Source organism: Sinocyclocheilus rhinocerous, unplaced genomic scaffold (genome assembly GCF_001515625.1).
Source record: "Sinocyclocheilus rhinocerous isolate Xijiao unplaced genomic scaffold, SAMN03320098_v1.1 scaffold795, whole genome shotgun sequence".
NCBI classification, from domain to species: Eukaryota; Metazoa; Chordata; class Actinopteri; order Cypriniformes; family Cyprinidae; genus Sinocyclocheilus; species Sinocyclocheilus rhinocerous.
The window spans coordinates 143,623-161,669 of record NW_015630361.1 but is presented as its reverse complement, the minus strand read 5'-3'; the positions used below and the strand labels follow the sequence as shown (position 1 = coordinate 161,669).

The 18,047-nt window shown below is 36.7% G+C and overlaps 1 protein-coding gene across 1 annotated transcript; it reads right to left on the bottom strand.

Moving 5' to 3' along the window:
- Positions 1 to 1,981: 1,981 nt before the first annotated feature.
- On the bottom strand, positions 1,982 to 17,893 carry LOC107740275 (myosin-binding protein H-like; the record flags this gene model as incomplete). Its single annotated transcript, XM_016552655.1, has 12 exons — positions 1,982 to 2,053; positions 2,959 to 2,999; positions 4,482 to 4,536; positions 5,681 to 5,867; positions 9,247 to 9,383; positions 9,958 to 10,117; positions 11,252 to 11,391; positions 11,478 to 11,673; positions 13,143 to 13,231; positions 16,468 to 16,635; positions 17,566 to 17,700; positions 17,815 to 17,893. Coding segments are annotated over 10 exons (1,323 nt in total), but the record flags the coding sequence as incomplete, so codon positions are not given.
- Positions 17,894 to 18,047: the final 154 nt, after the last annotated feature.

The following is an 18,047-nucleotide window of genomic DNA, read 5'->3' as shown; positions in this document are numbered from 1 at the left end:
ATTTATATGGTACTTCAAGGATGTGTAGCATACTTTGGACCCAGATTTCATAAAGACATGGCCTTAATTGTTCACAATCATGATTCAGGTTTAAACTGTTACTGGTGTTACATGGAGGACAGCTGTTTAGGAATGTTTTGGACATGCAAGGTCAGCAGAGGGAGCTGCTGTAATGTCCACTGACTGTCCCAAAACCTGATGAGTTGTCTATAGGCCACATTTTAAGACATTACAGGCTTGTCCTGATACAATACAAAGACTATTCCAGATTCACTTGGCCATATATTTGAAGGCAGCATTGCATGCATCTTCATGAAGAAAGCAATCCCAGAATGCAGTTCTGTCTGAAAAAAAAAAAAAATAGTGGGCAAAGAATTGAGAAATGATTATTTCTCCCACTTTCTCAGTATTTGGTATGCTGGCATCAGTACTTGTTATATTACTTGCTGTATATAGAGTATTTTGCCTTTTGTCTAGCAACATGCTAATGCCAGACTTTATTGTGCTGTGTGTGTGTAGACAGTAGACAGCGAGGGTTTGGAACAGAGCCAGAGTGTTTTATTACCACAGATCTGGCCTGGCCCTGGGCTTGTTTCTCTGCTGAATATGCCGAGTATGTGTCTGCGCTTAAGGCTGACTATTTTGACAGCTAAATTCGGGTTAAAAACAGTAAAGGTGCTGCCATCTACTGTTTAGAAATATACACACATCTCAACGTGCATACATGGCAAACGCATTGTATTTGTAATCAGCATCTTTTAAAAAAATATATATAAACATCCATATTCAAATACAAAAATCTTGTCTTTAAAACAAGATTGACTGAACTTCACTAGAGAAGCTTTTTATTTCTTTGAGTGACATTTTTGGTTGTCTTGTCTACCTCAATATTTTACAATGCAGAAGTAACCTATTTTTCTGTTAATGACCGATTTATTAGCCACAGTAATGTGCAGTAAACGGTCAAACTATTTGCACTAGAAAACAATGTGTTTATGATTATGTTTTTATGTTACATTAAATTAATATAATAACAAACACTAAAACAGGTAAAAAAACTTTAAAAAAAACTGGAATACATTTCAAATGACCGCGCCCAGTCTTACATTAATAAGAAGAAAGGAATACTAAAGTACATTCAACTGAATCAAGGCCATTCTACAGTATGAGATCCAGTGGGATTGTAAAAATGATTATATTGCTTGGGGTCAACAAGGCCTACATAAAAACCTTCAATTTTTAGGTTTTTATGCAGTTTTTATGCATCATTATTAAGCATAAACCCCACCAAATTTGTTTTATTTCTCATATTCCAACAGGCTTTTGCATCACTAACTTTACTTACGTGTTGGCGCAGGGTTTCATGATGCTGGCCAAACTAAATAAGCATGAGGCTTTAGGTTTCTCTGACAGGAACCCTGAGAAGTCGATAATGAACATCATGCATAGCACATAGTCCTTTCAAAGTCTCTGCATTCTCACAGACATATTTATCTTCATGCCTGTGTGTGTGTGTGAGACCTTCAGTAACCCGTCTGCTCTCAGTTGAGTTTCCACTGGTTGGGAAGGTGTCTGTACAAAGTTTGCGTCACAGAAAGAAATAATTTCCATACTAATGAATGTCACCCTATTCAGTCTTCCAAGCCTCCGCTGACAGTGTTCAGGGTCACTCGGCCTGCTGAATCCTGAACGTTCCTGTAAATGTTACATTCGGTGCGCTGACATTATGACAAATGACAAAAGACATCATGTGGGTGAAAGGCTAGCGTTTAATTGAACAAACACTCCTGTAGGTCCGGATGGGACTTGATCCGAGTTACATCACTGGACTCAGTCAGGGACGAGTATGTGCGGCCATACACAGACAAGAATGGATACATGTCACAGGCAGCTGCTGATGTCAATGGCCATATAATAAATATATGTGCTTTTTCATAATTGTGAGGCCAAGCATTAAATTATGAAAAAGGAGGAAAATGTCTATTTTTATATATATTTTTATTTCATATGTACATGTTTTTTTTTCTCATCAGCAAAAGACGTCTTCACAATCCTACAAAAGTGAAAGAAAGAGTAAAATTAGTAATAAAAAAGTACATATGGCACATCAGTTGAACTGCATATTAATGCACCAAGTTGTTTTATCGTTAATGAAAACTTAAATAAAATACATAAAAAACTATTTTAGCTAGTTGCCAAGGTAACATTTCTGTTTAAACTACTAAAACTAAATAATACAAAATAAAACTTCACAAATAATATATAGGCATATTTAAAAAAAATAAAAATGACAACAAATGAAAACTGTGAAACTGAAGTGAAACTATACTAATAAAATCTAATTAAACATATTAACAAAAACTGTAATAGTATATTAATGATTCTAAACACTGCTTTAAGCCATTAAAATGCTTAATGAACATGTTACTTTTATAATTATTAATAATACAATTAACTATTTACACCCTTAACCACTGTAAAATGGGAGGAAAAAAATATATAGACAAAAATGACCGAACAAATAAATAAAACTAAACTGACACCAGAAGCTATAAAAATAAAATCTAATTAAAATATCAGTAATACTAAAATAACACTGCTTTAAACCATTAAAATGGTTAAAAAACTATGTTCCTTGGCAGAATATGTGTTTATTCTTCTTATTATTAATAATGAAATTAACTGTTTATTAAATTCACCATTTTAAAATGGGAGAAAAATATAAAATAATTATAAATGATAAAAAATAAAGACACTACAGACACTACACATTTGTTCTACAAATGTGTAAAAAAAAAAAGAATTAACAATTCTTTTACCAACAAACAGGATCTCAACTTTCTGCATTAATATAGGATTCAACTGATACTAGGTTGTTGCATGCATGCTTTATAATAGCTTTGAAGTGGCTTATCAGAGCTGATGTTAGAGCTGGAACATTCTGGAATGAGTTCTCACCTTTTGAGAGGGATCCCACATTTTCTGTGCCTTATTTGGGACTAGAGCGCATGCAGAGAGGAAGAACAAGGAACAGGTGTCAGTCGGCCTGAAATAGTTCTAACAATCCAAGCAGCATGTTTTACTGTTTTCTGTGGTGAGATCTAGCAGTAGATGTCTGAGGACTCATCAGGGTCTAACGGTGCACAGTCAGGCGGATGTAATTTAGTCTCTCTGCTGGTACACGTATAGAGTCATAACGAGTTTAATTTATGGGGAATTGCCACTCGGACACTTCCAGCAGCAGGGGCCGTAATCTCCAAGTTTAGTGACCCCCATGTAAGGCCAGGCTCGGAGGGGAAGACAGATGTCTTGTCAAGACCCAAATAGATAGAGAACCAAATCTCTTTTTGGCAATCCAAAGCTCCTTTTCCAAAGCAAAAACTCAAAACTGTTCTTTTGTGTTACATTTTTTGTGACAAACATGATAAACATGTGATAAACATTTACATTTAGTCATTTAGCAGATGCTTTTATCCAAAGCGACTTACAAATGAGGACAATAGAAGCAATCAAAACTAACAAAAGAGCAACAATATATAAGTGCAAATGACAAGTCTCGGTTAGCCTAATGCAGTACACGTAGCAAGGTATGATTTAGAGGTGTAGAAAAGTGCAGAGAAAATATCCTCAAGTTAAAGTATTGGTATTTTGTTAATTAAGTATAATGTTTTGTTAAATATAATTTTATAGTATTATGTTTTTTGCACTATCAGTACCAAAGTCTACATTTGTGTCAAAAATAAAATAATACAAATTCAACAGACAATTTAAACGTCTTATTGTACAAAATCAACTATATGAAATTTTTCCGTTTATATATTTGATTGAAAAATAAAAATAGAGAGGGTATTGTTAAATATTTACTAATGCCAAAAACATATTTCAGTGAGAAAAAAAAGTTTTCAAGCAAAGTTAGGGCCTTTGTAGGCACTTTGTGAAATATATAATTTTTGCTTTGGAAATGCATAAGAGTTCAAAAGTCTCACCAAGGCTGTATTTAATTGCTTAAAAAATACAGTAAAATCAGTAATATTATGAAATATTATTATAACCGTTTTCTTTTATAATCTATTTAAAAATGTAATTTATTCCTGTGAACCAAAGCTGAATTTTCAGCATCATTACTCCAGTCTTCAGTGTCACATGATCCTTCAGAAATCATTCTAATATGCTGATGTGCTGCTCAAGAAACATTTCTGATAATTACTGGTTCATAAAAATATGTGATGTATTTCAGGATTCAGAATTTAAAAGAACAGCATTTAATTGAAATTGAAATGTTTGTAACATCATAAATGTCTTTGTCACTTGCAATCAATTTAATGCATCCTTACTGAATAAAAGTTTTCTTAAAACAAAAAAAATCCTTACTGACCACAAACGTTGTATGATGAACAGCAGTGTCATTCTTAAGTACAGCAATGAAGTCAAATTACTCTGGCGCTTTACACTCCTGAACACATCTAAAAATAGAGACTGACCTGTATGAATGTGGGTGTTGAACTTATTTCTTATCAGCATCAGCAATCACAGGCTCTGTCGGGAACGAAAGCAAGAATGCAGTTCAGTCCACTGGCTTTCAAAACATTACGTGTGGGATAAATGTCCGTAAAGTTATCACCCGTATAAACACGCATGTTAACCATCCAGCGACACTCCAGTTTTATCTCAGACATGTGCGAACTCTTGTTCTGTCTGACATGTTCATCTTCTCAGCTTTCAGAAGGCTGTAAATCATTTTACAATAACAATAAATCTGTCCGACCCAGTGAAGACGCATGTGGAGTGATAACTTGACAAACATAAGAACAGGTCCCGGATTGGGTTAGGCATTTGTATTAACATAGCTTAGGTTGGATTACACTGATATTACATGTCAATGATATTGATAAGGCGGCATGGGAATGACTGCAATCTGTTTATTACACACTGAAGATCATCTGACTATCATCTGATAGACCTAGACATCTATTTTACATATTTATCTTAAGCTACTTGCCTTTCAGTGCTAAATATAAACTCCATATGTCTGGAATCATTTGTTTTTATCATTAAGGTGTTTGATATCATTCCATGAATCAACATGATTTGATTTTCTCTTTAACATACAGAGCTTCTTTTCAGCACCAGCAAAATGTTCTTGATTTGGTTCATGAATGTATCAGTCAAACACGTCTGCATGATGTTGAATCACTCTAAATGTGGCCTTGACTAAATCTACAGAGCTGATTTAAATGTACATTCTCAGTTTTTTGCACATAACCCAATATAATATGCAATCCTTTTGGATATTTAAATGGACCGTAATTCAATTCAGTCGTTTTAGACCAATGAAATGCCACAACTTTTCCAGTCATTCATGATTACGTGCAGAAAATGATTTCACAGCCACTGCACTTCCATGAAATATTATGGAGCTGAGCATAATTAGATAATGCGTTTAGTCTCTATAGACATTTTCATGACTTTTCTGGGCTTTGAAATCACAGTCAGACGATTTCAATGGCCATGAAAAAGAAAAACTCACTAAGGACAGAAAACCCTGTTTTAGTTGGTTCATAATGCTGTCAATCAAGACTGAGACTACTCATCATGACTGGAAATCCTTTTTTGCATGTTCCAAAGTATATCACTGGCACCTTAAAAACACACTTGTGTTAGGTCTTCGACAGTCACTTACGTTTAACCTCCAGTTTGCAGGTAACCAAGGCCTCTCCGTGCACGTTCCTGGCCCTGCAGGTGTAGACGCCACTGTCAAAGTTGCCGGGCTTGCGGATCTCTAGGGAGCAGATGCCCTGGTTGTTGATTTGCCTGAACTTGGGGTCGTCACCAATAATCATCTGATTCTTCATCCACTCGATCTTGGGCTGCAAAGAAGTCAGAAAACAATAAAAATGTGACATTTGCAGTCTATAATTGGTAAAAAGATGGACAAAGACAATTTCACAATTGTTTTTTTTTTTTCACACAACGGCCAATGTCACACTCTTTATTGGAAGTGATGGTTCTTTTGATTATTAAAATATTCTTCACAATAAGAAAGAATGTTGTTTTAAGAACTGTTCACTGAAAGGTTCTTGAGGGAACCAAAGATGGTTCTTCTACTATGGCATCACTGCACAAAAAAAAACAAAAACAAAAAAAACCCGCTTTTGGAACATTTTCACATTTTTTATGAGTGGAAGAGAAATGAGAACAATTTTGTTTTGGTGGCTTAGGCTAATATGTAAATATTTCATATATGTACTGATAGTAAAAACTAGGCATCCCAGATAAACCGCTAATAGTAGCTACTCTTTCCAAAAGTTGCACATCAATATAAGGCTACGTTCACACTGTCAGTTTTTGGGATTGACAACCGCATTTTCTTTACAGGTGTGAGTCTCGAAATGTCCCGTTCACACAGCAGCTTACAGTTCTGTTTAGAATACTGTCTGCATAAAACTGAAAGTCTCATCACTTTCTGACACGACAAGAGTCCAATCGAGCCGCGAGTTCATCCGTCAAATCTTCATTAATCGACAGCAGCTTTTATATTTGGGTGGAGAGCGGAGTATTTGAATCATGCGCAGAACACAAAACTGACGGGAGCGGCTCCAGTGAAAAACTGACGGGATCTAAAACGTTCAGATGACACGCAGCTCATTTCGTCACTGTAAGTTACCAAAAACACACATGAAAACACGTAACACACAGTAGACGCACGTTTGTGCGGCAGAGTAGAGGTCTAGTCCCGCTCCCGCAAGGTTCTATTCTGCACCCACCCGCTCCCGCTATATATTCACTCTTTGTTCACCCGCTGTCCGCTTAGAATAATTTTCTTCCAGACCCCGTCCGTTCCCGCTAAATTTAGATCTCGTTTTCCAGAATTTCACATTAAAATTTCCGCTACTGAAAGAAAGAGAGATAGGCTGACAAATAAAAGTGTAGTCTGCACAAAATTGTATGTATTGTCAAGAGTCTTGAATTTATCGACTTTGACTTGAATTTATATGAATTATCTTAAGACACAAAATTTGTTTAATATTTTATGCAACATAGTAGGGAAAAAAAGTGTCAGAGAAATTCAAAATGTTGTACAAAAATTGTATTTCTTATTTTTATTCGTCTTGTCAGGATACAATTCGTTTAACATTGACAACACAATAGGGAAAAAGTGTCGCAGAGAGAAAAAATAAATAAAAATGTAGGTTGTACAAAAATAGCCTATTTTTATTGGACTTGTCAAAATACTAAATTCGTTTGACATTTTTCTGTTAACACAGTAGGAAAAGTGTCGCAGAGAAAAATAAATAAATATAATATCTTTCATTTAAAATTATAGGCTAAGCAAAATATAAACAAAATCGAGTTGAATGTCCTTCAAGGACAGCGCATCCACACTTTGCTCCATCCTTATTCTGCTCTGTCACTCATCGACAATGTGCCTGTTCTGTCTGATTGCCGTATATTTACCACCGGTATAGCCTGCTCTGAGCATCGTTATGCACATGCTGCACACAGACCACACAAATAAAACGCGTGACGTTTAAAGCATGCGTGCAGCGCGTGCTCAGCAAGCTGTACCGGTGGTCAATAAGAATAAAGCGCAGATATGCTGTTCTAAATGGACGTCGGGAACGGGATATTGTTAGACCGCCCGCTCCCGTTCAAATTACACCAGAGTTACCGACCGGTGTTGTGCCGAATTCTGCACCCCTGCCAGATTATGCACCCCCTCGTTGAAGTCGCTACTTGATTGCCTAATCCCAACCCCACACCTACTCCTAAACCTACCAATACTAGGGGGTGCATAATCTGGCAAGGTGCAAATTTCGGCACTACACCGGCCGCTACCGTGTTTTATTCAGGAATTTAATCCCGCGGCGCAAAAAATCCGGTCGGGGATGCAGGCCTCTACGGCAGAGCGGCTCTCTCTCGCAATGTGTGACGTGACAGACAACTAGTTGTCCAGTCCTGTTCCGTTCACACAGCGCGGGTGTTCAGAGAATGCGGTTGTGAGTCCTGAAAATTTACAGGTGTGAGTTCGGTTACAGAATGCGGTTGTCACACCCGTAAATAACCGAACTGTGTGTGAACGTAACCGTATTAAGGACTCAAATACAGGACTGACAACCGTATTCTGCTGCTGTGTGAACGTAGCCTAACATGCATTACGTCACATTTCCTTATAAAGTTAGCAGTCACTGGGTTTTTATTCACCCACCAAAACCATTTTTACATGCATTTGGCACTTGGAGAGTGTTCATTTTGGACACTTTCATTCGTGCGTCTGTCTGATCCCAGTGTCATGGCCTCCACATATCGGTGTTTGGAAGCTCATCCCATCATAGTGATGTAGGAATCCCACTTATCTGTCACTCGTCTAGTTATCTTCCCCTTCTAGGAGCTGCACTATCTCTGGTGGCATGTTAGTGGCGGATTCCTACACTGAACTGTTGAACAGCTCTTGATGGATTAAGTGTTGATTTTGCGACAGACTTCATTACAAAATACCCATCAGCACCATCTTTACAATAATGTAACACATTACTGAACTGCATGAGGCTGGACTGCTCGTAAAGATTCAGATGACGTTTACACCTGAAGTGATTCAGGTGATCTGATTCAAAGTCCATCGGATGTTCTGCAATAAGATCTCTCAAACAAACCACATTCAGATGTAGTCAGAAATGCATGTGACCACATTGCATTTGTCGTGTAAACACTAATTACCATTTAAACAGTGCACTAAAACAAGAGTATTAAACTTTATTATTTGCATGCAGATTAAAAACTGATTGTAAAAATGCATACATACATCATGCAGCACATGAGCATGCGCACTGAAATTCAATTAATTTAGATAAAATAAAATAACTACAAGCCTTCTACTTGAATATTTTAATAAAACATAACCATGAAAAACAGTTTTTAAAATGTTTTTCTTGGTTATGTGAATGTTAGAAACAACATTAAGGGAATGTTCCATTTTAGAATTGTGCAAACATTATGAGAATGTTACTTTCGAATGTTCTTTAAACCATTTGAAACTAACAAGTAGGAAGAAAAACATTTAAAAAACATCCCATAAACAATGTATAAATAATGTTTTTGTGCTAACGTTTTGAGAATGTTATTAAAAAGACCAGATAAATCTGAATGAACTGCTCTATTAATGTTACTGGAACAATGTTTGTTCACAACCTTGTCAGAACATTCTGAAAACTATTTCCAGCACACTCGTTCTGCTTATGTCCCATGTACCTTAGGGAATCCCCTAACGGAGCAAAGCAGCTTGGTGTTATAGCCAACAGTAGTGCTGCGGTTTGCCAGGGGGGTGGTGAATTTGGGTGCCTCGCTGAAGTCGTGTTCCTTGTACTCTGGAGGCTTGTAGTCAATGCCTATAAAAACACATCATGAAGATCTGTGAAGTAAGAATAACAAGAATAGCCACTGGATGCCTGAAAAACACTGCAAAACTTTTGCAAGACTTGTGAGGACTTGCGTGTAAATATTTTTAAATTGAATGCAAGTCACATTGGAAAAAAGCATCTGCCAAATGCATAAATGTCAAAAGACAAGACCAGGGTTACTATTCTTAACTAAAAATAAAACTACTAAAACATTTTTGTTAATTAAAATAAAGCTGAATTAAAAAATAATTGTTTGATGAAAAACTTCAAACGAAAATGTTGCCTTTCTAACTGGATCAACTAAAAACTGTACTAAAATGAAATAAATAAATAAATGAAACAAAAATAAAAAAAGCACATAACAAATAAAAATATTTGTAATTATAAACAAAATTTCAAATGAAAACATACTAACTATATGTTAGTATAATTTCAAAATATTAATAAAAAATATAATAGTACTTAAATAATACTACAAATATATGTGTTTGTGTGTGTGTGTATATAAATGAGAAATACAATTCAACTGTCAAATACACAAAACGCAGAAAAGCTGGTTCACCTGTCTTCTGGATGGTGGCTGAGGTCTTTGTAGCAGTGGCTTCTTCACTGATTCCACACTTGTTCTCAGTGAAGAGCCTGAAGATGTAGGTGTTACCCATGATCAGGTCTGAAACAGTGGCATTCATTCTGTGATAATGCTCCAGTACTGTGAACCAGTCCTGTGGAGAGACAGCAGCACAGGTCCATCTACTCCAGACACGACTACTGACAGTGTACAACTGAGTTAATTAGATCATTTGGCTTACTAGTGCCACTGAAAGGAACGGCATGAATAAACATAGTTTTCAAAACAGTTTTATGAACACGCCACAGTCTGCCATTGATACAATAAACACAATCCCGCCCCCACTGGTCAAAGCAGTGTTGATGTGGAGGACTAGACGGGTCGCTCAAAAAACTTAAAATGGGAGAAATTTAAACTATGAATGGCACAATTATAGCTGTCTCTGTATGTTGAGCTTGGATAGTAAAAAGTATTGTAACACCAAGAAACATTGTTCACACAGAACACTTTTTCCATTGTTTTTCTATGTAAACATGCCGCTGCACTCACGTCTCGTGTCTGTCGCAGCATCTCACACATGAGCGCCACGTTGTTAGGATGCCGTGTCAAGATAAAAGAATTTCAAATTTTACACGCAACGCCGCTCATCAATGTCAGTGCCAAAACTGTGGACCAATCAGAAGACCCAGGAGGCGGGGCAAGCGGTGCAAGCATTCCTGAGCGCTGCATCTCGTGTTTTTAGATGCAAATACGCGTTCGACGTGAATGGCTCCTTAAGCTTTAACATGGCATGGCATTTACGTGGTACTTCAAGGCATTTTCAAGAATACCATGTAAAAACCATAGACTGTATAAAAACATGGACTTAGTGTCCGTGACGTCACCCATAGGTTCCTGAAGAGCGTTTCTGAAGCTCAAAGTGGGCGGAGCCGGCCATCGCCATCTTGGCAGCGCGTCACCGCGTATCACTCCCGGGTAATCAAAAATGGGCAAAAAGGCAGGAGCTGGCTGCTGAAACCACGGCCACCTAGACAGCAGCGGCAATCCACCTGTCCCTCAAGTGGCCACGCCCTTAATTATGCAGAACTTTAAGGCTTAATAGACGAATGAGAGTTGAAGTCACTTCCGTGGTGGCTTCACGAGAGAGAGCGGGAGGTTGCAAAAACATGGCATCACGTCCAAACAAACATTGCACTGTCTATTGCAATGTTACCATGTTCAAAAAAAATCACAGTAGGCTAATACCATGGTATTTTTTCGTAAACTTAATTTTTGAAAGAGCTTCTACCCCTGTTTTTATGTCAGCCTTCTGGATGGTGTATCCAGTGATTGCTGTGTTTCCATTATCCTTGGGTTCGGTCCATTCCAGAGCAGCATTGAAACCCCAGGAGTCCACGATCTTGACGCTGGCTGGAGGTCCAGGCAACTCTGGTGAACAGGTCAACAAAGTAAATTGTAAAAAAAAAAAAAAAAACTAACATAAACCATGGTCCACGGTGTGTACGAACACTTACCAACAATCTGCAGAGTCAACTGAGCTTTGTCCTCAAAGCTGTCCACTTTCACACACATCTCATACACGCCGGAGTCGGCTCTCTCGGCGGCACGGATGAAGAAGATGCTGTCCTTGTCGCTGTTGCGGACGTTCACCTTTTTAGTATCCAGAGGCTGGCCATCCTTTGTCCATGACAAAACAGGTTGCGGTTTGCCCTGCAGGTAAGAAAATAAGACAGGTTAGCTGCAAATTATTTGACAAAATCAACTTTTACCAGATATATTCATTGAAAACAGAGTTAGAATGAACTGATTGGTCTTCTTCTTCTTGCATTTTTTTTGTCCAATTAAATCCTTTCCTTGTGACAAAGAAGTTTAAATAATTGTATTCAATGTGCACTTAAAATATATTTTCAAATTTTAAAAGTATATTTTAAACGTGTACTTGCAGATTATGCAGTATTAATTAAATAAAAGTCTACTTAATTATACATTCCTCACTGTTTCCTAACACACTTAAGTGCATTTTTAAAAGATACACTTTGTAATAACGTCAAACTAAAAGTTTTACTTTAAACCTTTACTTTAAAATCTTTTATTATGCACTTAAGTACACTTATTTTGATTGTTGATAAACATACTAAAGCACATGTAAAGTACTTGATTTTAATTTTAACTGTGGTTGTTGTTTAATATTATATCTAAAGTAAAAATATTTTTTAATTTACTAAAATTAAAGTTACCATAAATGCTTGTCGGTACATTCGGCAGTACACTTTAACCATATTTCAAAGACAATAGAAGTAATGGTGAAAAATTTAAGTCTGCTAAAAAAGCACCCTAAAGGTCAACTAATTGCATTTAATATAAATTTAAACTGTACAACTTTTTCATTTAATTGCAAATAATATGCAATTAAGTGCCAGAAAACATTGCATTCAATTCACACTTAACTACATTCTTTTAAACATATTATTTCCGTAATCCATAATAAATACTCTTTCTAAACGTATGCTAAATTGTACTTTTTTTTTAATACTTATTTTTTTAATAGTTTTTTTTCGGTTGAAAACAAAAACACTTTACGTAACAAAAACAAGGAAAATTAAATAATTCAAAGTTTAACGAAGGTTGCCACACATATAAACTTTCAGAAATAACAAAAGATTGTCATATGTTACATATAAACCTTTAGTCATTTCACCAATACATTGTATCAACAAACAATTATATACATTTACAAATGCAAACATCTAGACCACCAAGGAGCTTGTTTGTACTTCTTTTTTATAAGTGTGTGATTAGTGTTACCAAGCAGTAAATCCTACTGTACATCTTGGCTGTTATGTAAACAAAAGGCCACTGGCTATTTAATGCATAGACAAAAAATAGTACCAGGCCAGCCCTGCGATATATCCAATGCAACTTCCTGTTTTAGCAGGAAAAGTTTTCAACAGGATATAAAACCGTGAGTTTGGAACAGCATACTATTTGAGTAAGAGTAGCATGTTAGCCTTCTTATTCCAAGTATTATAAATGTAAGTATTTTTAGCCCATGTCCTGTTAAAAGTTCTGGCATCTGGCAAAAACATGAATAAGCAAGCAGGAGTTTAGCTACCTTTAAAAGAGTTCGGCAGTAATCGTGCATTTTCAGTAAACTTAACAATTGTCAAGAGAGTACATACACTGAAGGGAATAACAAGGTTGACTTTCTCTCCAACATTTTTCACATGACGCTGCCTCAGGAAACGTGGCAGACGAATTTTGGGGCGATCTGTAGAGAGGAAAAAATGGTACATAATATGATTACATTGTATTTGATTTACATTCTATCTTCAGAGATTTTACAGAACTATATCTTCCTTGTGCACATGCCCAATTGCTCGAAGACTGAACAACTTTTTATAAAGAAATACATGCTCTTATTTTATTGGCTCATAAAAACAAGCCTATTTCATTTTCATTTTTATTGTCAGTCATCTCAAAATCATTGAGGAGAAATCCTAGCCTTAAGAGAAGGAAAACCTTTGCTTATTACAGTTAACATAAATATATATAAAATAAAACATTACCATATAACACAAACATTCTCATCAAGTTATGAAAACGTTATTTCTGAAAATCCTCTGAACATTCAAAACATCCAATTTTTTAAAATTGTTTAAATTTTTTGTTTGTTTTTTTGTTATGTGAATGTTAAGGGAACATTCCATTTTATAATTTTGGAAACATTATGGGAATGTTACTTCTGAATGTACTCTGAACATTCCGAAACAAGCAGTAATATTTAAAAAATGTTACATTAGCATCCAACTAAAATGCTAAAGAAATAAATGTTCCATGAACAATGCACAGGTATAAATAACGTTTTGAGAACATTATTAAAGATACAGATAACTCTGCCCTGTTGAAAAAACCAGCATATGCTGGTTAGGTATGTTTTGACGCTGGGATGCTGGTTTAAGCTGGTCCTCTGCTGGTTTAAGCTGGTCCTTTGCTGGTTTATGCTGGTCCTTTTGCTGGTTTATGCTGGTCCTTTTGCTGGTTTATGCTGGTCCTTTGCCAGCACGTGACCAGCATAAACCAGCAAAAGGACCAGCATAAACCAGCAAAGGACCAGCTTAAACCAGCAAAGGACCAGCATAAACCAGCAAAAGGACCAGCATAAACCAGCAGAGGACCAGCTTAAACCAGCATCCCAGCGTCAAAACATACCTAACCAGCATATGCTGGTTTTTTCAACAGGGTGAACAAACGTTCTATTAATGTTAGTGTAAGAATGTTTGTTTGTAAGAATTTTAGAGAACCTTGCCAAAGAGAGAATGTTAGCCAAAGTTCTGAGAACGTTCCTTGTTAGCTAGGATAGCACTATTTATTGAACCAGAAAACTGACTTGCTAACCTTAACGTGACCCTGGCTTCCAGAGCACAAGCTAACTGTAATTTCACCCTGAGCTGCAGTCAGCCTGTTTCATCTTGTGTTGGTTAAACAGTCTGCAGCAAAAAAACTACCAAAATCTTTTGCAAAACCATATGCAGAAGCACTGAAGTTAAACACAGAAGGAAACAGAAGACTAAAAACATTATGAGGAGTCAATTACGCTAATACACCCTACGCTAGCCAACAAGCTAATGGTGGCTCTGTTGGACTCATCACGGCTTAAAATAGATCAGTCCTATTACACGCCTGTCACTAATAACTTATGATGGAGAGCTTTAGTTACATTAAAACTGCTGAATTACAAATAATTCCAAAGGCTGCATCTTAGAGTTGCAGTTTAGCGTTGATTTGTAATGGACGCTAATCCATGCTACAAAATATGAAATCTTTTTTTAGTACAAGAATGGAATTAAAAAGCTTTTGCATTTCAGTCTGCATTTTAATCTGCAATACAATGCATATAAAAAGGTGAATTGGTATCTGGAAATCTCCTTGAAGCATTAGCCAGATGCTAACTCTTACAAGCTACAGCATGCCTCTAAATAAACGTAGCATCTCTAGCGAGCTAAAAAGTCTCCTTGGGTAACCTTAGATGCTACTTGACTTCTTATGCAGTGCGAGAACATTTGGGAAATGTATCCCACCCTCCGACTCGACCCATTCACACTTGTCGCCATCGCTCTTAAAGGAAGTAGCTTGACACTGGTCAAGGCGGCTAGCTGTCAATGGCTTTGAAGCCATGTAAAACTTTCTCCACGTAATCTTTGTTAATGCACAGCACTTGGCAACTAACTATTTTCCAAGGATATGCAACAGAGGTTTTTCTCATTGGAAAAGACAATTCATGACATGCCTCAGTGCATTGGAGGGAATGTAGAAAGAAGACCTTTAATCGGAGATCTGCCAAAATTTCCCTCCCCCTCTTTTGCGTAGACCGGATTCAAGTTACATTCCAATCCCGCTTGACTTTCCATTCTACATTTATGATTTCTTTCTTTAGACGCCGGACACCCTTGGAGTATATGTAAAGTGACTGCAAGCATCGGTGCACGAAAACTAGTTTACATAACGGCTGCGATAATGTGGCCGAATGTGACATACTTGGACCTTTGATGAAGACGATGAAGCCTACTTTAAAAAAGTGCTACAAAAATTATCTATTTTTTTTAATTATTATTATCAGTATTTATTTTTTATGTGTTTTTATTTATTTTAATAATTTCTTTTTTTATTTGTGTGTGTGCGTATGTACATTGTGAGTGTTTAAGTGCTTATACATGTGTTATAAATTTAAAAAAATTATAGTCAACATGAACATTTGTTGGTGAAAGGTTTAATTTGTTTTTACAAAAAATAGTTTTTTTTATTAATTTTACATTTAATTTGTACTGAAAAACCAATATAAAAACTTTGAGAAAAAAGCACTACTAAAAAACTGTCTAAAGTCATGCAACAACAAAGATTTCTTTCTAGCAAAAATATTTTTTTCTGGTGTATTTAACACTGCTGTCTGACCTGAGAGGGTTTGTAAGGCAACACCTCTTCGCGCTAAAGCCAGACGCTTGTCAGGTAGATTTATTTAGATTTATTTTTTCACAACTGGCAACCTCTCAGAGCCAATTAGGGGGCCCTGTAACACAGCATGAGCGGTGGGGTTGAGGTGGTACCAACTTCACCTCTCGAGATAGATAGCTCTGAGGTCTGGGATACTTGAGACCCGAGAAGTGGCCCCCGATCTTTAGAGCAGCAATGGCTGGGTAACTCTATGTTCCAACATTTACAGTTATTATGTCTAAGGAAGACTGGCTTTGGATGCAGGGGGAAAGAACATTATGAAACTTTTCAGCATGGCTCATGAATATTAAATGAATGACACCACGGTCATTTGGCAGCTATATCAGTAATGCATAAATCTTGTGGTTTTCTGCTTGGTCATTGTTGTTTTATGTCCCTGGTTGCACTTTTTTTCTGTGGCCAAGCAAAGGAAACTCATAAAATGGCATGATTATTTATGAAAAAGGCAGGGGGAACTTAAAGCTACAGTATCTGGGAAGTAAAATGTTGACTTACCCACAACCTCTCTGACCAGGACAGCGTCGGCCAGAGTGGCAGGAGGGCTGCGGCCGCCAGGGTTTACGGCCACCACCCTGATGTTCAGGCGGTCACCGGTGGTCTGGTTCTTAATGATGTAACGGCAGGACACAGTCAGCTCCTCGTTAGCGGCTTTCCAGTCACCAGCTTGGATGGAAAAATGAAAAATAAGATGCAAGATCATCCAATTTGATTTGCATCCCAATAACTATAATAAAATTGATTGTTGATTAATTCTTAAGCTTTTTGAAAGGCAAAATTTTAATAATAATACTTAATTATAGTAATACTTTTAATAATTTGATTTAATATTGCATCCCATTAACAATCATAACAAATTATTTTTGATTAACTGTGAACATTGATTGTACAGCTTTTGGAATGCCAATTTTTTAATAAAATGCATTAAACCTTAAACCGCATAAACACATTTCATTACACCAAATACACAAAATAATGTTCTTTTTAGCAACATCATATGACCCATTTAAATACAATTTGGTATATAAATATTATTACAGTATTATTATTTTTTTTAAATGAAAATGACACAATTGAAATGTGTCAGTTTATGTTTTCCGGAAACAAATCGATATGTGAGTGAATATACTTTTCTTTTTTTTTTTCAGAACGTATTTGCACTTTTAACGGCTGTATCAGCACACTGTATTTATGTGTGTGCAACTGACATGAGCGCACCAGCCATGCTCTTCTGCGGTCAGACTTCTAGAAATGCCTCACTCCATATAGGGACACAACTGAGGTGGGTGTATGTTGCTGTTGACATACTGGGGACAGGTGCAACTGAGAGCTTTGACCAGCTAACAAAATGCTAATGAACTTTTCGCTGCGTTTAATTTAAGGGACGGTATTGTGAGGTGGCATTTCAAGATGCAAATGAATGCAAGTGCTCTGCAAGACTCCGTAATCAAATGAAAAGGCTTTAGATTTTCGGTTTAACCCTCATTGAGGGCTTTATTACCCCAGTGTTTGCAACCGATTTTGATTTAAAGATCTAGAACAAAAAGGCATTTTTATTGCAAGATCGCTGAATTTTTAAATTGACATCAGACTCACTTCCTTCCTTGCAGATTTCCACAGTGTATCCATCCAGACCAGAGTTTCCAATGGTGGCTGGTGGTCTCCATGAGATAGTGACGGAAATGTCATTGACATCCTCAACTCCGAGCTCGAGAGGCTCGCTGGTGGGCTCTGGAGAGGAAAACACGCATTTAATATTTCAAACTAAAATCAGGCACTGATGTTTCAATTGGAAATGACACAATGTAGGTGATCTGAAGCGGTTTTGATTCCCCGTGGGTTTACCTGCAAGTGGAAGAGGTGTAGGTGCTTTGATTTCCTCAGCAGGTGGAGCTTCAGCATCAGCTGGTGTTAAATAGGCACATTAATAAAAACGGCATGTAATAGAGCGTCAGGCATTAGTTTTGTCAAAAATTATGGAATAATAGCTCAGGTCAGATTTTGGCATAATCCAAAATATAATCTCAGCACACAGAGTTTCCAAATTCAGTACCTTCAATATAAAAAAATGGTGCATT